Source organism: Mixophyes fleayi, chromosome 1 (assembly GCF_038048845.1).
Source record: "Mixophyes fleayi isolate aMixFle1 chromosome 1, aMixFle1.hap1, whole genome shotgun sequence".
In the NCBI taxonomy this organism is placed as follows: domain Eukaryota; kingdom Metazoa; phylum Chordata; class Amphibia; order Anura; family Limnodynastidae; genus Mixophyes; species Mixophyes fleayi.
The window spans coordinates 283,478,732-283,500,846 of record NC_134402.1 but is presented as its reverse complement, the minus strand read 5'-3'; the positions used below and the strand labels follow the sequence as shown (position 1 = coordinate 283,500,846).

The following is a 22,115-nucleotide window of genomic DNA, read 5'->3' as shown; positions in this document are numbered from 1 at the left end:
GGGCTCTGATATAGAGGGAAGGAGCACCACCTTCTGACATCCCAGAAGGGCTCTGATATAGAGGGAAGGAGCACCACCTTCTGACATCCCAGATGGGCTCTGATATAGAGGGAAGGAGCACCACCTTCTGACATCCCAGAAGAGCTCTCATATAGAGGGAAGGAGCACCACCTTCTGACATCCCAGATGGGCTCTGATATAGAGGGAAGGAGCACCACCTTCTGACATCCCAGAAGGGCTCTGATATAGAGGGAAGGAGCACCACCTTCTGACATCCCAGAAGGGCTCTGATATAGAGGGAAGGAGCACCATCTTCTGACATCCCAGAAGGTCAGACACTGCAGCTTCAGGACTTCCTTACCTGGGACTCACACCAAATCTCTGGGGATAGAATTAAACTTGAAGGAAGCACTAGACCACATAGACTAAGCCCTGGAAGTAGTTTTAGGCAGGAGATTTAAAATTTACATTTCCCAGCCCAGACTTTTCAGCAACAGTATCAAAAGTGGGCTGGACCCCCTGGCTTCTTAATGCACTTGAACCGGGGTGTGTGACAGACAAAGGGATTATGCTCAGTTGTTTAAGGGTACTGATGACTGTTCTACCCACCCCAGATCTGTGTAAAAATAGTATAAAAGGAGGGCTAATAGCCCATATAAAACACTACACTTTGTGCCAATTGAACTAACTAATGATAATTCTTATTAGAACTATTTGTGCCCCTGCTCTGCCATATCTCTTTTGATTAATTGATTAAAAGCAACACTGTAATCCAACCCTGGCTGTCCTAAGCTGAGTCACTATTCCTGAAATCAGCTCTCTGCCATGTGCCCTGCATTCCTGATTTATAGTAAACGGTCAGGAAAAATTCAGGCTGCACCACCAGCGAGATGGTATTGGGTCAGCTACATAGTGCCCAAGAAGTGTTACCAGTTCTAGGTGGTGGTTCAGGAACCCGGTGGTGGCAGTAGTTACCCTCCATCAACTGAAGACACCATATACATGTGCAGATGACATTGACAAACGTGAAGGTTTGGCTTGGTTAAGCACCACCAGTAGGAGCAACCAGTGATGACTAGTTGCTGAAACCATCAGAACTTAAAGAACATAGTGGATTGGGAGGGTACTAGTAAGCCCATCCCATCCAACATGTCTAATACCCATGTCTTTATATGTTTGTCCATGTCTGCTTCCCATGACTCTTAAATGTTTTTCCATAACTGTTCCCTATAACTCTTGGTTGCACCCCATCTTTTCTATATGCTTTCCATGGTCTCTCCATTTGACTCTTGTGTATTTTTCCATGACGACTTGTCTTGCATGTCTTCTCTTTTGCCCCTTGCCCTCTCTCATCTGCAGCAGTGTACATCACCAATGCCTCTTCTGTCAACAGTATTGCACGCTGAAGGGCTGGCAAATTTTAGCCCTTAGGGGCAAGACTCGATTCAGCAGCCTATTAGGAACAATTTAAAGGAAGAAATGCAGGTGGCCCAGTGACCCAGCCCAAGGTAGCCCACTATGGGACTGACCCGGGGGAGGATATGCCCCCTGACCTACCGGCCCAGGCTACCCTTCACGCTGTGTTATATTATGAGCTTTTCAGATTGTAAATTCCTACAGGAGCAATGTGAAAGCTTATATTATTTGATTTTGAGTTGCACTGCTAACAGAAAAGGATCATGGGCCAGGTCATGTTCCTGTTTAAAATTTAAGCATTATGTGCATCAGTGCCATACCCTCTACCCAACTCCCAAATACATATGTTACCTAGATATATCACTACAACTAAAAACAAAAATTACAAATGATCTGCTTCATCTGCATGCATGGTTATATTCTTTATTTGCAAACAGTTCATGTAAACATTTTAATATAAAACCAAAGGTGAATGAATGAATGTTCTATACTGATAATGGTGAGTATGTTTACAGATATTACATTTTTTTATGTGTTATGTGTTGACAGTGTTCTAGCATTAGCTAGAATCACTTCCCAGTCACTTCCTAACTAGTCTATGATGCTTGCAGCTTAAACTAGCCACCACTTATTCCAATTTACTATAGCTTCAGAAGTCACTGTGCTGAAATATTTGATAGCTCATGAAGTATAGATCTCCATATATTGCATTATCACTGTTTTGTCTATATAGAGGAGAGAGAGAGTCACAATTATGTAATACATTTCTTTAATTATTTTATTCTATATCTTGCAATTATTCTTAAAGGTGGTTCGACCATATCAGACCATGTCTAATCCAATGAGTAAACTGACCGTTCTGAACAGCATGCATTCGCATTTCATTCTTGCTGATAATGGGACAACTGGCAAGTATGGCGCAGAAGTCAAACTACGGCGACAACTGGAAAAACATATCTCCCTCCAGAAGATTAATACAAGTAAGTTATTATCCGTTCTGTATTTTATCCATCTGCAAATTACTTCCTTATGATCATGAACATTCTATGTGTTAACATGTGGTTTAGAAAGAATAATTATTTATTTAAGGCTGTAATTCTCATTGATTTGGGAGTATGGTGCAGATGTGAAGCTTGAGAAACACATATTTCACTACTAGAGGTTAGTACAAATAATTTTGCAGGCTATTCCCCTGTAGAATATTTTGTTTTCATGGGAGTGTCACATAAAAATCCAGATCACTTAAAGAGAAGTCAGATGTACTATGTATAGGAGCAGCGTTGTAAACAAATTCTCTGAAGCTGTAAAAACCTTGAATAAATTTGACTAATAATGTCTTGGAATTTAGGTTATGTAACCCGCTACTAAATTTTGTCTTCAATAATTGATGATCGCTATTGATAACACAGGTCTGCAAAATTTAAGGGATTGAAAGCTTTCTTAATAATGCTTTTATATTCTTAATTATACTGCTGTGTACATCAAGAAATAGTATATATAAAAAATGACCACATCACATTTACCTATAACGGGGCTACATACATTTTAAAGAAAAAACAAGTAGTTTAATTGTTCTTGATATATTTATTGTGAAATACGAAGAAGTGTAGTTGATATCACTGTGTTTTTGTCTTAATTACATTATAAAATAACAATAAAATCAAACAATAATAGAAACAAAACCATAATTATTGAAAAAAAAGTTAATATCTTGGTTTTTTGTCTTCAAACTTCGTTTTGTCGCTTTTCGCTTATAAGTTTTTCTGTGTCGTCTCTGTGTATCATCCAGCAGTAGTCAGCCATCATGCTGACGTCCCAATGACCCTGGTATCTTCTTTATACACCTTTAACGTCTTGGTGGAACCGTTCACCCTGTTCTTCACTGTAGTCTCCGAGATTATTTGGGAAATGCTCAATATGGGAATTCAAAAAATGTAGCTTTAAACTCATATTGCAGCCAAGGTTTCTGTAACTATTAAGCATTTCCCTGACAAGCTCTTTGTAGTTTGGATCCTTGGTATTGCCTAAAAATTTTGAAATCAGTTGTTTGAACAAAGTCCACACAGAAAGTTCCACAATATTCATTACACACCCAAAATGTTCATCTTTTATTAACTTACTAATGTCAGGGCCTGTAAAAATGCCTTCCTTCAGTTTAGCATCGGATATGTTAGGGAATTTGGTGCAAAGATATTTGAAAGTTTCTCCATCTTTAGGCAGTGCTTTTACAAATTGTTTCATCAGACCTAATTTTATATGTAGAGGTAAAACTTTCTTTGGATCTACTAAACTGGATTTGATGACATTATTTTTTCCAATTTCTAAACTTTTTCGAGCTGGCCAATTGTTTTTTTTGCCAATGTAAATTTTTAGCTCTATCCCATTCACAGAGAAAATATGGGAATTTGGTGTAACCTTGTTGCTGGCCAAGTATCATGCATAAAATTATAAGATCTCCACATATGAACCAGTTGTGTCTTGTATATCCAATCAGTTCCAAAACAGTTTTCAAATTTTCATATGGTTCTTTAAGCTTGAATGTGCTAATGGTATTGACGCATATGTGCAATAAAACAGCTTTTAAACTTATTTTTGAAGAATCTATGTATGTATATGTACTGTGTGTGTGTAGTGTGTACTGTGTGTGTATGTGGTGGTAGGCAGGGGTTAAAATGAGCCGGCACAGGGAAAAACTGTGTTGCATCTGTTGTATTTAGTTCCAACTTCGCCAGTTCACCTTGTAGTTGTAGTGTGTGTGTGTGCAATGTTCCCTTAGATAGTGTGGGGTTTAGGCTCTTTGTAAATTTCAGCTCCAGGCCCATGTTGTCCTTAATCTGGCACTGGGCAGGGGGAAGTTTTCTGACGAGAACTGAATTGCAACGTTCTATACTACCGACTGAATTCATTTAAGACAATGTTTTATAATAAATGTAGGCAGAATACATTATTTTAAAGAATATGAAAAAAGTTACTTATTCATAAATACACGTTTTGCAGAAAAACGTAATGTGATATACAAAACCGAAAGTCATTTTCGTGTTCAGAAGCCAAAAATCTATAAGTATCACATAAATTCGTTAAGAAATCTTTTTCATTGCAGACCTGTGTAATTGTGTACTAGAAAAAAATACTTGCCTTACATTTTTTTTTGCATCTTGTTATTTTGAGCATCTCATGAAAAATATATCATTATCAAAAATACACTGCAACCGGTTGCTGTAGAAATGACAATGCAGATACTGTAATATTTGAAGGGTAATTTTATACAAATAATTATAAATAGACTATGAGCTTGGCACCAGTATTCAGTACAAATCAGCAGTTATAAAAAGAAGGCAAAAGGTCACACTACTTGACAATATAAATGTTTGCAGTATAAATTGTTCATCATAAGATTTTACCTTGACTATGTTTTGGCAACATTTGCAAAAACATCAGTTTAATATTGTGTTATCAAAGTTAATAAAGCCAGTGAAATATTTTTTATTTATTTGTAATGTATAAATAAATCATTAACATAAAAAGAAAAGAACACACAGCACAAAATCGGAAACTAAAGAGAAATGTAATACAAAGAGCAGTATGTAAATGTAAAAATAATGTAAATAATCTAGTTTAGGCTTCTTACTAGTACTGTAATTTTGTGTATTGTACTCACTAATTCTACTACCCTATTGCACTCCTTTGTCTCATTGGACAATTCTCAATTTATTGCCCATTTAATAATACAGAGCTAGTCATAGCTTATCTAATCTGTCTAACCTTTCTCCCTTAATATCTTCTTGCACTTCCAAATTTATCCACAGTACCTTCTAGGCACACTTCATCCAGCCCCTATCCTGTACCCACTGCCCAGCTCTTCTGCAATGTTTTATTTTCTCACCACTAGGATGATGCCAGCCACCAAGAAACATGTGTTAACCACCCATACTATTGTCTGATTACACTGATGTATAATACCCACTTTGCTATTGATTCAATCAATATGGGTGTTATAATTTGTACTATTCCAAATGCAGTTACTCCAGTTAGTAAAACAGCCATGTTCCTACATATTCTCCTTTATTCCTAGCCTGTTAATTCCCCAGTAAATCAACATTGTTAAACCTTGTAACCAGTATTCTGTATATATCATCATCATCACCATTTATTTATATAGCGCCACTGATTCCGCAGCACTTTTACAGATAACTCATTCACATCAGTCCCTGCCCCATTGGAGTTTACAGTCTAAATTCCCTAACATACACACACAGACAGAGAGAGACTAGGGTCAATTTGATAGCAGCCAATTAACCTACTAGTATGTTTTTGGAGTGTGGGAGGAAACCGGAGCACCCGGAGGAAACCCACGCAAACACGGGAAGAACATACAAACTGCACACAGATAAAGCCATATATCTGTCTGAAATATGCTCTACAGTGCGCTGCATGTTTGGGTTCACTAGTTAACTCTACAAATTTTCTGACTTTAATCTCACTAGTTAAACAACTGAAATATCAGAAAATACAGACATTTGTTGAACAATCATTAAATACAAATTTGTAGCACAAAGATGCGATCCCTTCAGCAGAGGCTGCTGGATGTCAGATAAGATTTATTTACCAAATGAATTATTTCTTTTAAGGCAAATATTTCACACTATGTCAAAACCAGCATTCAACAATTAATTCACATTCCCTTGCCGGGCAGATTACAATGAACAATGATCTCCTTAATAATGAATGTTTTCATTTGCCATTGAAGTATTTGATACATTTAATAGTAATACTTTTCAGAGAGAATCTAATTATAAGCTTATAATTAGCAAAGCGGCAGCTAATAATCTTTTCTGTTCTTAAGTGAGACTTATATATAGTATAGGTATAATAATAATAACAATAATAATAATACTAATAATAAATATATTTATTTCCTATGTTAAGGAGTGCCATAAATCAATACATACTGCTATGGAATAATATAGCCCCAATGACTGACATAGACTATGGATGAATACGATGAAGGTTTATTGTTTAGGACACCTATAAAATATTAAGACTTTAAAATAATTAGACATTGGCTGTTGCATTGACAGCACACCTGAATAATGTTCAAGCACATAAGTGAAGTATAATATACATATGGACTCCAGTAGGCATTGGCAGAACTACTGCTAACCCAGGGCCACAATAGAGCCCGGAGAAGAGGGATGGAAGCAACGCCAGTGTCAGGCGCCACCTCCGCACCTCCGCTGGGTGCCGGAGACGGACGCCCTCTGGCCGCAACTTGCTAGGCAACGGGACGCGATCACATGATTGCGGTACTCGCACATGCGCCATGCGCCGCTTCGGTTGCTAAGCAACCCAGACCCTTCCCGGCGATCAGCTGAGACTGATCGCCGGAACTTCCCCTCTCTATGTCTTCCTGTTGGCCTCTGTTTAAACTCCACTCTGACACCATTAGGATACCAGAGTATTGGTTCTAACCAGCTCCAGCGTTGTTACAGTTCCTGGTTTGTCTCCTGTGTTACCTGATTATTGGCTTGTTTGACTACTCTTCCGGATCTCCCTTGGTACTTCTGTGCTCGCACTGGTATTTGACCCTTGGACCGTACCTGATTACGCTTTGTCTTTCCTCCGTGGTACTGCGCTTCTCTGGTTTCGACTCAGCCTGTCTGACTACTTTCCATTTATTGCTCTGGTAACTATCTGGGAGAACCGCGACCTGCGCATCACACGCAGCAAAGCCCATACCTCCTTGCGGGGGTCCCTGGTGAACACCGGTGATGCATTAGACTCCGCGCCTCCCAGTTTAGTAGCGCTAATACCACTCAGTGATATTCCTAGTGAAGACGTGACAGCCAGTCCACGCTCCCCTACCTATTGCGCTAAAAGTTGGAGAAATGAAAGATGCTAGGACAATAACAGCATATCAAACCAATTAGATAAATAATGTTCCTAGTATGTAGATTCTCCTGTACAGAGGGAAAAAGCTGATTTCACGTAAACTGTGAATTACATTACAGATTATTATTATTTTAATTGACCTTACATTCACTATGGTTTCAATTGTTTAACATGGCAAATGAGGATTATTCAGCATTTGCCAAGTAATTGCTTTAATTGGTTCAAGAGTGGAAGTCATATGAGGTGGCACTCAAAAGCTTGAGGATAATTGTGTTTTTCCTGAGAGAGCTTTTTTATTTGACTAATTTTTGACCAAAGAAACCCTTTTTTCTATAAAATACAAATATATTTACATACAGCATTTATTTACCCAGACAATATTATTGCTATCTTTGCCATCACATCATCAGCAACAGCTATTTATATAGAGCTTCTAATTCCACAGCGCTGTACAGAGAACTCACATCAGTCCCTGCCTCATAGGAGCTTACAGTCTAAATTCCCTAACATACACACACACACAGACTGAATGAGACTAAAGTCAATTTAATAGCAGCCAATTAACCTACTAATATGTTTTTGGAGTGTGGAAGGAAACCAGAGAACCTGAATGAAACCCACGCAAACACAGGGGGAACATACAAACTCCACACAGATAAGGCCATGGTCGGGAATTGAACTCAAAACCTCAGTGCTGTGAGGCAGAAATGCTAACTACTAAGTCAACGTGCTGCCCTTACGTCAAGATAAATGTTACAGAATTACTTATATATGACTTTCTTTTTTGCATATAGTTGAAAAAACCCTGAAATATATGCTAATTCAAATTAGTATAGCAATAACAAGTTAAAGTCAAGGTCATAGACCCACTAGTACTTATCTCTTGACAAACTGAACTGTCAAGATAAGGAGATTTGTCAGATCTAGTCCTTCTTAAAAGCATCTGATTATATGTTGCTCAGTATGAGCTCAGGGGCGCTAATTTGCTTTGGTTCTAATTACAATTTACAGCAATAATCCCTCCACGTTAAAAAACCCACTATCAATAACCATGGATTTGTCTGTAAATATTTTACTTTAAATATTTCAATATGTATATACATGTCTTTAAATAGTGTTCTTTCAATTACTATATGAAAAGCTAGTATCTGTCATTGCTTCTAATAAGATATACTGGCTTTAGCTTAAAATAAATATTTGTCAAAAATCATTAAGCAGAAATAGTTGCTCTGTTTAATGCAAACACAAAAATAACTGTAGCGCCCGATAATAGTCCAAACAAAATCAAATGAATCATTATCGGTCATGTTAGTAAATGCAGTTGAAAGACCGCTACAAACACAAGCCAACTTGGGTGATCTATGGACACTTTCCAGCCGCACTAACAGGCCCCAATGATGCTGAAAGTGATCTAACCTCTCTGACCGAAGGGGCAAATAACCAAATCTTGTTGAATTTGGCTACGACATGTTTGGCTAAATTGGATATTGATTCTGTCACCAGATAAGTGGGTAATACAGTACACTGCTATTTTGTCAATCTATATATTGTTTAATTGCTGTACTTTTCAATTGTGAAGATACCAGGTTTATCTGGCCCAATGCTAACCACTTCACACTGGCTGGCCACCCAGGGATGCCTTACTATGCCAGGAAAGCCTACCCCAGTACCTTCTAGGGTTCTCATAGTCACTCAGGCAAATGCAGTTGGAAAGTATAACAATATATTTATTGTAACAAAAACAATCACTAGAATATTATATACACACAGTAAATAAATGCCAGGCAGGTTCACCACATTATCTGTCCCTTACCCCACTAGCTTAAGGAGTTACAGTCACCTGGCTGTCCTGACTTGGCGCCCCATGGATCTCCCAATGTATTGCACTGGTAGAGAACCGAAAATCATCAACCAGCCACCCTGCAGCTTCCAGCCATCAATTCTCTGAATGAACACCTCCCCCCCTAGGAGTGGCTCCTTATATCTAGGGTCATATTTTCACAGTGGTTTAACCTACCTGGGCAAACCCCTGGATCTTTCCTTCTTAAACATTGGTGAGTGCTGGACAAGGGGATTGAAGGAGGAGTAGAGAGAGCTATTATTGCACAGTGACTCCCCTGCAGTTTCCCAGACAGAATATCTCAGGTAGTCCTGTGGAGGACAATGGGTACCAATTGGCCCCATCCAAATATGGATAACAGTTAATCCGTCCTGAAATGAACCCCTTCCGCTACTTTGTGATGTCACAGGGTCCCCACCTGTTCCATGCTTCCTGTAGAGAAAGGGGGGAAATGAATGCAGCTCCAGCCCCCGCACATGTATCCTTACCCGTAACCCACCTGGCTTGAATTTGACAAAAATGCATAACAGCATCACAATATACAATAAACAATATACATATTTACAATGAGCTACAATATCTCCTTATCCACATGTAATTAGACACTGCAGTTGTACTCTGTTGAGCTGGGGAACAAAAGTAAGGGCTATAAAAAGTACATGCTATAATCCACATATTGTGTGAAGCGAGGGACAGGCTGGTTAAGTGTTATCAAACTTGTTTCGTCACATCAATCATCCCAACATTTTTTTTAAAAAAAAGGTGAAAAAGGAACATGCTACATTTGTTATGAAAAGAGACACCTTTTCTTATGTTCATAAACACACATATCATGGTACACTTTTGGACACTAATGATCCCAAAGCACAGCTTGCTGAACGCAGCTATAATAAACTATAAGAATTATAGTTTATTATATAGTTTATAGTTTACACCCAACCAATCCCTTTTGGGAGCCACTGGAAGAGTTTATCCATACAGGTCAATAGTCATGTTAAAAAGAATATCAATCATATAGTCCTCAGCAAGTAGTAAAAGTTAATAGATCTTTTCAATTGCATTATATTATTTGATCAACATAAAATGTTAACAACTGAATGTAAAAGTAGAACATTGAACAGGTAGATCTGGAGCATTTGGTTTTGTGTTACCACCATGCCATGTAGAAAAGACATCTGTTATGATCTCCTAGAAGCAGAAGAAGTTGCTCATAGAGTTAGAAAGAGTTCTAAGTTTATTTCCAAACAATGCAAAGTTCATCATTCTAAAGTGATAAACAAAATATTTACAAATGAAGAACACTGAAGGCAACTGCCACTCTTCCCTTCCCAGAACTGGGTGCCCCAGCAAATTATCCAAAATATCAGAATATATGATGCTCTGCGAAATAGCAAAGAACTCAAAATCTACATGCAGACATTTACATGTCTTTGTCAACATGGTAAATGTTAATGTTTGTGACTCTACCATCAGAAAAAGAGTAAATAAGTGGCTTTCATGTAAGGGTAAGCAGAAGAAAGCCCCATCCCTCAAAAAAATTGGAGTATGGCTTAGGTTTGCACAGCTGCATCTGAACAAAACACAAGACTTCTGGAACAATTTTCTCTGGTCAAATGAGACTAAGTTGTTTGGTCTTAATGCACAATAACATATTTGCCAAAAAAAAACAAAACACAGAGACTCACTAAGAGAACATCATGCCAATAGCCAATCAGGGTGGTGGAGGAGTGATGGTTTGGAGTTATTTTGCAGATAAAAGACCTGGATGCCTTACATTCATTGAGTCCAACATGAACTAATTTTTACATCAAAATATCTTAGATACAAATGTGAGGCCATTTGTGTCCGAAAACTGAAACATGGCACCAGGACAATCATATTAAGCACAGCAGCAAATCTACAACTCCATGTCTGAAAAGAAATAATCATGGTTTTGGAATCCCCAAGACAAAGTCAAGACCTCAAGACCTCAACCCCATTGAAGGTGATGTGGTGGGACCTTAAGACTGCTATATAGGAATGAATGTCCTCAAACATCAAAGAACTTCACCAGTGTTGTAATGAGGAGTACTAGGTTGCTAAGTAATTTAAATTTGATGATAAACTCATACAAAAATCAATTACTTCAAGTTGTTGCTGCTAAAGGTTTGATCAAAGTATTTGATCAAGTGGCAGAAGTCTTCTGTCACACAAGGCTTCTCCATGTTGGCTTATTTTTGTTGAATAAATACAAAAAAGTAAAATCTATAATTTGTTTTTTGTCACCTAAGACTAGATTTATCAAATTGTACGACTTAGTGAGGACTAAATAACTATTAATCATGCCATGACATATAAAGACATGTTGAAAGAGGGTGTACTTTCTTTTTCATATCACTTTAACAAGGTTCTTGTTAGGAGGTATGATATTATACTCACTGATAGTAAATAACAATGTGACAGTTTCTGACAATAGTGTATGTAGAAGGGTCCATTCAGCAATTAGCAGTGTGGGGACACTAGATTGGAGTTTGGAGTGAGACATATAAGGAACCAAGGTAGTTACTATTTCCCACAGTTTGTGTATTGTTTTTGTACTAGCAAAAAAAATTTTGATCATGGTTATAGTTAGTCCATAATATTTAGCTGCAGTATTAATCTGTCCATTTTATTGGCATGTAGTACAAATTGGGTCAGGGTAGCCAGCTTTATCCTATATTCCTATATTGTTTGCTGCCTGCCTTTGCATGCTTGTGGTACCTTTATATAAATGTTTTGATCAAATAATGTTTTGATGTTGTGAGGAAACGAGCAAACCATTCTTTAATGGCCGGGGGATTTGGAGTTTTCCAGTGCACTGGGATCACGGCCTTTGCCACATTACTCAGATTTTTAACTGTTGAAATTTAATATGGGGGAATGGTCATTTTGTTATCATTAAGCAACCAATATTTGGGACAATTACGGTAGGTAGTTCCACAACCACAATAGCGTTAGCGAGGATAAGAACTGCATCCCAGAAGGGTCTAAGTGCTATAAACTCCCACCATATGTGTAATGGGGTACCTGGCGCTGACTGACATCGCCAGCACAGATTTGACACCTTTTTACATTTTTTTAATTTAATTATCTGCTTAACAGGGCGGCACTGTGCATGATACACTTGCATGTTGGCCCATAAGGCAGATAAAGAGGAGTGTTTGTGCAATTTGCACAGTATTCTAAGTCACACGGATCTATAGATCTGTGCCACTCTAAATACTGTGTAAATTACTAGATGCAATTTACACTTATGATTTCAGTGTAAATTTCGTTTGACTCTAAATGAGGTTCTTACTGTGTAGTTGCACATAGGTACAGCAAGAATAATACCCACAGAGAACCCTGGTATCCAGGGTTCCCTCCTGTCTCCATACCTGTACTTCCGCTCCGTCTCTACTGTATCTGCCTGCCTGGAGTTTCTGAAGTACTGGTACTTTGTGTTTATTGTTCTGTACTGTCTTACCCTGTATAGTCTACTGTTTGTACCATGTACGGCGCTGCGGAAACCTTGTGGCGCCTTACAAATAAACGATAATAATAATAATAATAATAGTGGCATGCACATGTTACTCCAATGTTTTGGCTGTAATTGTAAAACCAATATAGAGAAACACTGGATGAAACTGTGTTCAGTTCTCAACAATTACGTGCCAGGATTACTTTTATATGCCAGCATAAGCAAGACTGAACTCCTGAACCCAATGTAATTGAATTTATCCTAAACCTTAAATTAGGACATAAGGTCAATGCTTTATTTTGCCTCTCACATTGCAAATAGCCCATTTTTTTCTTGATTTGCTTCTTATTACTAATTCAGAAAACTTGGATTGCTTTTATTCTTTTCTGTATATGCTTCAAATTCAGAATCTGAAAACATATATTTTAGCCACAGGCATTTGATATGTTTGTAGCAATACGTTTATATTTGAAGGATTGGCGACGTTTCATAGAATCTAGCCATTTTAAGTGCTACGAGATATGGGAAAGTGTCTGTCAGTTTTTGGCTCTGGGATATTGATAAAAGTCAGACACAGCAGAGATGATGGATTTCTGTGAGACAACATCTAGATGAAGAGCTTTCCCTCTGGGCTAAATACAATGAGGTGCACGATAATACTCTATTAATGAGCATAAACACTGTACCCATACTGACCAGATTTAATGAAGGCTATATTTTTGTGTCATTAATGTGAACCATCATGATGCCATTTTTAGGAGTGATACAGATCCACTGCATTATTTGTAATATTTAGAAAACAAACTAATAAGGTAAAAACAAATAGAGGCAAAGGAAAGTGTGTGCAGGACCCAAGTCTTAAATATATAGCTGGACAATTGGAGGTACATTTACTAAACTGCGAATTTCAAAAAGTGCAGATGTTGCCTATAGCAACCAATCGGATTCTACCTGTCATTTTGTAGAATGTGCTAAATAAATGAAAACTAGAATCTGATTGGTTGCTATAGGCAACATCTCCACTTTCTCAAACCGGCAGTTTAGTAAATATATACGCCTTGGTCTTTAGTCCCTTCCTCTATGCATATAACCAGCAATTCCAGAAGATAATAATATTTACCATACATGTGGTAGTTTGTGTAGTTTCTGTACTTGTTATATTAAATCACTTACACTCAAATTCAGCAAATATGTAAGAAAACTAATTACCAAAGCAATTAATCAGTCAATTTCTTCTAATTTGATGATTAACTGGTAATACGTGGAATTAAATTGGAAATCTTGAGAGCTTCACTGATTGATTGCATTGCTAGATTAAAGTGTATTTGTAATTTGCATTCTGAATTAACACATAAGACATTCCATGCTATCCATTTTGTTCCATAAATGCATTGTTTTGCTATATACCTTTAAATGTATTACATTGGAGTCCCTTCTTAAAGTTGGTGGCATTCTGTGTAAATCAGAGTGAAGCAACAGGTCCAGTAGATAATTTTCTAGTTATTATAGCTGGGGTGGAATGAAAAAAGTAATTAAACAAATATATTTTGTTCTTAAGATACTGTCAACTGGCCGAACGCTTATTTTATGTTTAAAACACATCAGTATGAGATGATAAAACATTAATGAGAATGCTTTTATTTTGGTTTTCATTTATTATAAATATGCATACACCATTTAACAGAAGGTCATTGTTTTTTTTAACAGAAGTCATGTGACCCGTGGGCTTCCCTTTGTCATCCTATGCCTGAGAATATATGAAGGGGGCTGGGAAGGCAAAGGGACGTTCAACTGTCATTACTGACATCTAGCTCAACCATCACTCCATCATTATGATCATCTGGAAGTGTGTCTTACTAATAAGTATCCATTGCGGGTTGACTTCCAAACACCTAAATTTAAAAGGGATTTTCCAAAACCTATGAAGATGATCATTCTGGACTCATTCATTATATCATTGTTTTGACTTTTCCTGATCTAAGATATTGCTGTTGTTGACAATATATTTTAGAGACAAAATAACTGTTGAAGTAGGCTGCATTTACTATGTTAGAGGTATACTATAACTGTCAATGCATAGTTAATGAATGTAATATGCAATTTAATATTTTTTAATTCAATGATATTTTGGCATGCATGTGGGCAATGTGTTTTGATCTATGATACTATGTGAAGAGAATATGCACTTTCAGTACACTAGTCATAAGAACCTGCTTGCCTGGTTGTTCTAAATTATTATTATTATTATTATTTCTTTATTTATAAGGTGCCACTGATTCTTTAGCACTGGATACAGAAGCAAATAACAAATAGATGAGATCATACATATGAGTAGCACAGATGAGTGTGAGTAATGCTATGGGGACCCACACAGTGCAGCAAATGACGTGATAGCACGAAAGAGGGAGTCACGTGGGACAATAGGTAGAGAGGACACTGCCCGTAAGAGCATACATTCTAGAGGGAGGAGGATGATAGACAATAGGGCCATGTGTTACATGTGAACGAATATTAAACACATTAAGCGTAATTTACAAAGCAAGATATAGTCATGTGCATTACACTGTGTCCAGATGCAAAAACAAGATTTTGTGCTACGGGATGAGAAATGTAATTAAGAGGAGAGGGACTATACATTTAAGGGTCATTCCCAGTTTAACAGAATGCAAAACCCCTTTACCTCGTTAAACAATGTGATTTTTATACACCCTACACATTGTGCACCATTAAGGCACGCTTTTTAAGAGAAATTGCATTAATTGACACACAAATACCAATGTAATAAAAGTATCAAAGTGTGCTAACAGGACATATGTAAGACAGTCACAGTCCTAATGTCTCATGTCCGTGATTTATTTAGGTAATAATGAGGTAAGATTGAGCAGTATTTTAGAAGAAACAGGAAACTTTAAAAGTAATGTAAGTGGTGCTAAAGAGGTAGTAATCAGGTAGGAGTCACATGTTCACTTTTTCCACCATGCACATTTCCAATCCCAGATAAGTAGATACAGAGCAATTTTACAGCTTCACTTACAAAAGCTGGAATGTGAGTTTGCACATGTATGTAAAATGAAATGTGTACATAAATAATCACCTGAATCTTCCTTAACAGTCACAATTAACAAATAAAGGGTAATGAATATGCAAAATATGAGGCTAAGGGCTAGATTTACTAAACTGCGGGTTTGGAAAAGTGGAGATGTTGCCTATAACAACCAATCAGATTCTAGCTGTCATTTATTTAGTACACTCTACAAAATGACAGCTAGAATCTGATTGGTTGCTATAGGCTTCATCTCCACTTTTTCAAACCCGCACTTTAGTAAATATACCCCTAAGAGTTCAATGGAAATCTCACTTTTCACTAAGGGCCCCACTAAGGACTGATGGATTTCACCATAACCCACAAGTTGCAACATCTAGAACTAGCCTCACTGAGTAGCAACTGTCTATGCAGAAGGACGAGGCAGGAAACATAGGCAATATATAAGCCAAGGACAGGGCAGGCAGAATGGTTCAGGATTAATAAAATAGGCCAGTCATGGTCACAAACAAGGATACGTAGAAAGCTTTAGATATTTGTAATGAAGAAGGGAATTTGAGATGAAACAAAACAGTATGGACTTGTTCAGTGTAAAGATAATGAAACATAGGGGTATATTTCATGGAAAGTTCTTTTAATTTGATATTCCTAACAGAAAACCAGGTTTTCATTGAATAATAAGTCTTTGATGTTTATGATGATTTAGGATGATTTCTTTTGACAAGAATTAGCTTTGCAAATGGCTTTTTGGAGGTCAGATCAGAAGATTGGTTTAGGTGTAATCAGCTGCTGGCACACCAGGGGAACAAAATAAATCTAGAATCCTTGGATGAGTACTATATATAGTGGACATTTTGCCAGTGGTGTCATGAAAATGGTTATTGTGGGCAAACTCAGTCTGTAGAAGTAAATCTCTCCAGTCATCCTGATGAACACAAGTATAGTTGTTACCAAGTTATAATTGTCACCAGATTGGCACACTCAAGATGATGGAAAAACGGAATGCCTGAGACAGGTTTGTTACATGAAGGTGAAATAGTACGTAATATTTATATACACTAAAAAAAAAGTGATAGATTATAAGAATAATGGCAGATATGGAATAAGCTATGCTACCATAGAGGTGCAAGGTGTCAAAATCCCAATGTTACTTCATGGTTCATACTGTGGCATGGACCGTAGCCCTAAGTACAGCCATTGTCTTGAGGTGTCAAAGGTTGGGATATAATGATTCAGGATCTAATATGTAAAAAAACCAAAACAGTTTTATATGCCAGCGAGTACATATGGATTTTAAGAAAAAAAATACACTTAAAGAGTATTGAAGTAAATATTTTAGAATATTTCATTTGATGTGTTAGTACTGACTTTAGTAAATTACTTACCTTTCTTTTGTATTCAATAATATAATGTATTTGGACCAGTTTTGTTTCACAAGTATCTTATTTTACTGTCCTGGCAAATTCAGAATTTAAATCTGCATAAATGTTGTTAGTGTTTTGTATTTTCTGTATTGGTGTCAATTTTGTAGGTGGCACAATGTTTTGTTATTAAGTGATTGTCAATTACTAATGATTTGTTTCAATAGCAAAGAAATAGGAAAATTAGTATGTGTTTGGCAGCGTATACAACCAGTATCCATTGACTCAGTTACTTTTTTTTAGATAAATATTATTCATCTCAATCCATTAAAAATGGAATTTAACATATGGGACTCAAGAACCACATGCTGATTAGATGTAATTATACTAACATTACTTTTCAGGGTATATTTAGCTCATTTATCAGGTCATATTATTGTTTTTTGTCTTGTTTAAATAAATAAATTATTACTTCACTTGGCGTATATAGTATCATCCATCATTCTTCAACACCACAGGGCTTCTATGATATGTCTCTTGCTGTCATATCTTTTGTGATATATATTGATGGTTAGCAGCATGGGTGAATGAAGTAAACAGTTTTTTAATCATCCTGGTATAGATACAAACTATTATACTGTATAATATTTGACCTTGTATCCTTTGTTCCTTTAATAATGTGCTAGATTATATGGTACCCATTTAGCTGTACTAGCGCATACAATACAATATACTGGTTTGTTTTTTTCTATTCTTACATGTTAAATGCAGCAGTGACTTAAATAATATATTTATGTCATGTTGGGGATGTGGCTATTGTTTTGCCTCTATAGGAATTGGACAAGGAGTTCCAGTGGTGGCTCTTATTGTTGAAGGTGGTCCGAATGTTATATCGATTGTCCTGGAATATCTACGTGACAGCCCGCCTGTTCCTGTTGTGGTCTGTGATGGAAGCGGACGTGCATCCGATATTCTTGCCTTTGGTCATAAATATTCTGAAGAAGGAGGGTAGGCTGCCATTCGGAATATATCATCATCATCATCATCACCACCATCATCATCGTTTATAGGGCTGCACAAAACTCCTCAGCACTGGAAGTCTGATTCACAATTCATTCAAAGTACAGTCGCAGTTAAATAAAGAACAAGTACAGGCGAAGTTGACGAAGGAGGTGCAGACGTCAGACAAAGTGTAAAGAGAGCCTGCTCAGGAGAACTTACAGTGTAGAGGGAGAAGGGAAAGCTATTGGGACAGAGTGGACATGGGACTGGAGATGGTAGAACATGGGAGTAGCATCAGGTGTGGTGGAATAGGCTACAGTGAAGAAGTGGATTTTGAGAGAGTGCTTGAGAGGTTGAAGGGTGGCGGAGAGTGTGGTCAGGTACAGTAGGGAGTTCCATAAGTGGGAGCAGCATGGTAGTTTAAGTGGTGGTTCCTAGAGAAGAAGAGGAGCGGAACAGGTCAGAGGCAGATTGAAGAGGGCAGCAGAGTTGATTTCAGGATGAGGTCAGAGAACTATAAAGAGGAGGAGTTGGCAAGAGCTTTGACACATTTAGGATAGATTGTAGAGGGGACAGATGTGTGAGGGGGAGGCCATATTGTAGCAGGTAACAGTAGTCAAGTTGGGAGATAATGAGTGAATTGCTAAGGGGTTTGATAATGTCCTGAATTAGACAGGGGTATGTTCTATATTCAACATGATATGTTTCTACCAGCGTGCTGTAAGCCATTTCACACGTGTTTAAAATTATGAATACTAACAAAATTTCTGCAATAAGAATATTGTTACATTAATGGACAATAATTTTCAAAATAAATTTATTATATCAGGTACTACTGTAACTTGACTGTTAAATATACTCATATTTTTCATGAGTTTCATTTCTTACAGTATTATAACACTAACGTGTCAAGAAAATAATTACAGAAGCATGTAACAATATAACAGTTTTAATATATCCTCCAAAGAATCATTTGCATTTTAATAACTAAAATGTTGCAAATCCCTGTTATACTGCAAACATTTGTTTCTGCTGATATTAAGCCACATTACAAATATAAAAACAGTTTAGTGGTGAAAATTAATTTACTATGGAGTTATAGGGCTGCGATTACAAATCATAATTCTGCCAAGGTGCAATACAAAACCTCATTGGTGAGACTGTGTGCCTGATTTGAGGAAGTGCACCTATATTCTCTCCAAAGCACTGGGGTTGGCAGAGCAAAATAGCACCATTTACAGAGGAGCACAAGTATACAATGGCCAATGGGAGGAGAGGGCACACAGTCACAGATAACTGGGTCCTAATGCTTACCATGACATTCTATGTAGAGCACTTTTCCAGCAAGCCAGCATTCGCTATTGTGGTGTGGTTCAAACCAACTGGTCAAACAACAGCTGTCGGAGAATTAAATGTGACATGTCACCCATTATTTTGATACACACATTTACATGGTGTTGTGAGGCAGCAATGTTAACCAGTGTGTTACCATGCTGTCTTTTATCTCAAACTTCAACCAATATCCCGAGGTAGCAGTTCATAGCCATTAAACATTTCTCTTCCCATCTCACCCACTTATTGTTAGTAAACTAAGTTATCCCATCTCAACTGTTAGATTGGATAGGCTTACAATGTACTTCAAAAGCTTGCTATGGGGCTGACAAATGTATAGTTACACCCCTTTTCTAAATTAAAGGATTTTAGGGTGAAAAACCAGGACTGTCCTTTAAAAACCTGTGTGGTGAAAAAGAGTATGCATAAAAAATGCAAGCCTGACATAAACAATATCTGTATGTGCTAATCTGCTAAAGTTCATTATCTGGTTCTCTTTTAACAAGTCCCTATTGGTTGTTTCTCTATGCAATATGAATTATTTATACTACCATTAGATAGCTGAAAGTAAATGCACATAATAAAGCTATTGACATAAAATAAAATCTATAACAACATGTGTTGTTGCATAATTTCGCAAGGATTTATACAGTAGCAGATTGGTCCTCAGAGTACTATGTTGCTGTGGGATGTCACTGAGGTTAGAGAATACAAGAATACTAATGTAGGAGTGGTAAAACCAGATCACCCACAGGTATTTATTATATAACATGATATATCTGTGCTACTCTGTGAGGTACGTCATATCATAGTGTTATTTATATACCCAACATGATGGTGGAAGCTCAAAGCTCTCATTATAGTGCTTGCACAGAGTACACAATAACATTTCAACCTAATAAATTAGCATCTCATTTATATATGATGATATTAATGTTACCTCTTGAGATTTAATTTAACTAGTGCATGCATGTTAGTATTTGTGTAGAATAAATAATACTCTTATCTAATTATAGAAAAGTGGAAACATAACATAAAAGTACAACCTCCTTCCCCTTTACTACAACCCCTTTCAATGAAATACTTCCTGGATTACTACCAGTGGAGGGCTGGAAAATTTTAGATCGGGGGTCAAGACTCGACTCAGCAGCCTGTTAGGAACATTTTAAGGGAAAATAATTCAGGTGGTCCAGTGAACCGAGATAGCCCACTATGGGACCGGTCCACTGCCCCCCAGCCCAACTTGCCCCTGATTACCGCTTGGTATAGCTTTATTTATTAGTAAATAAATCACAAGAATGAGATGACTATTGGGACTCATTTGGTACATAAGTCACATTTGTGCGTGTGAAGCTTTTTATTAAATTAATTGTTCATATTGTATCGAGAAATGTACTTGCCAACCGAAGGTTGGTGGTGATTGGGTCTTTAAAAGGGACCATTCAGCAGAGAAGTGTATTGGCAGGTGCACTCTGAGCAATGTAGTATACTTCACAGCCAGAATTGAAAACTCTAATAAAACAGCCCACATGGGCACTACTTACAAAATACTGATAATAATTTTAAGCAATAACATAGACATCCACAATCAGTCCCTGTACTAGTCCCTGTGCTATAGGTAAACCAGCCCCAGACTGCTCAATGCAGGGCAGGTGCCCTTATGGAACAAACAATAAACCACCACCCACTCCCAGTTGCCATTCCGCGCTGCATAGAAAAGCAGTAGGACTCTCCCCTTGCCCTCCCCCCTACGCTTGTTGGGGAGCTAGGGGTTGGCAGGTAATGAAAATGATTAGTACACCTGGAGTCACCACTTTTCCACCCCAGTGAGCACAGTACAATGTACGAGGGTCCCTAAGACCAAAACAATAAGACAAAACAAGACAAACAACATTTTAAAATAGAATTTAGTTAAATAAAAGACTCATTCACCAATTCATTGAATAAAAAATAGTATTTTCTTTATTCTTGATCACATTCAAAATTGAAAAAAGAAAATCCACATAAAAAGGACCCAGCTACAAACTGATTGACACTACTTGATTATAGCTGGATGTCTTATGCCAGCCATTCACAAGTATTTTCACACTTCAGCTGTTTGTCATTGACTGGCCAGAGGAGGCAAGTCCATGGGGCTATTTTTCCCTAGAGCAGGAGGCAGGGGAGGCAGGAGGTAGGACTCCCTCAGATGATGCCTCCTCACCGGAGGCTGCCCTGCCCTTGCTTCTTCTATCTCAGTGACATCATAGACCATCGCTACGCTCCCAGTGTATCACTGACATGGCGGAGCAGCGGCCAGCAGCTTCACACGTAAGAGCTCAAAGTGGTGGCATAATGGGGAGAATAAAAAAAACATTGAATGAGAGACATTATGTCACTCATTTATTTTTTTTAGGCACCTCCCAAATCTTGGTGCCCTGTCTAGGTTTGCCTAGTGGTAGCCACGGCCCTGGCAGTTGATGCTGTCTATTACTAGGGCTGGTTGAGGGTTTTGATATGCTGCCCCATTTTTAGTATCTATTTTAAGTTTTATTTATGCAGTGCACTGTCCAAGCTTACTTTTTTATCTCATTAGAAGGATAGGACGAGACTCTTGTTACAATAATTTTGCTCTGCAAAGTGAAGGATTTGCTTGGAACACCATTATTCCACTGTGGATGAAAATGGAGGCTGGTGGTGTTCCTACTGGAGGTCCATAACAAGAATCATCATCATCATCACCATTTATTTATTTAGCGCCACTAATTCTGCAGC

At 37.6% G+C, this 22,115-nt stretch overlaps 1 protein-coding gene across 5 annotated transcripts in view; it reads left to right on the top strand.

The window, feature by feature from the left end:
- TRPM3 (transient receptor potential cation channel subfamily M member 3) overlaps positions 1-22,115 on the top strand; it is a 295,149-nt gene that overhangs the window by 157,527 nt on the left and 115,507 nt on the right. For 4 of the 5 annotated variants that reach the window (XM_075210970.1, XM_075210969.1, XM_075210968.1 and 1 more), the window contains exons 6-7: positions 2,225-2,396; positions 17,861-18,035. In XM_075210970.1, the coding sequence (XP_075067071.1) occupies positions 2,225-2,396; positions 17,861-18,035 (347 nt within the window). Of the gene's footprint in view, positions 1-2,224; positions 2,397-11,702; positions 11,719-17,798; positions 18,036-22,115 lie in introns of all 5 variants that reach the window. The other variant, XM_075210971.1, reaches the window with a different exon arrangement.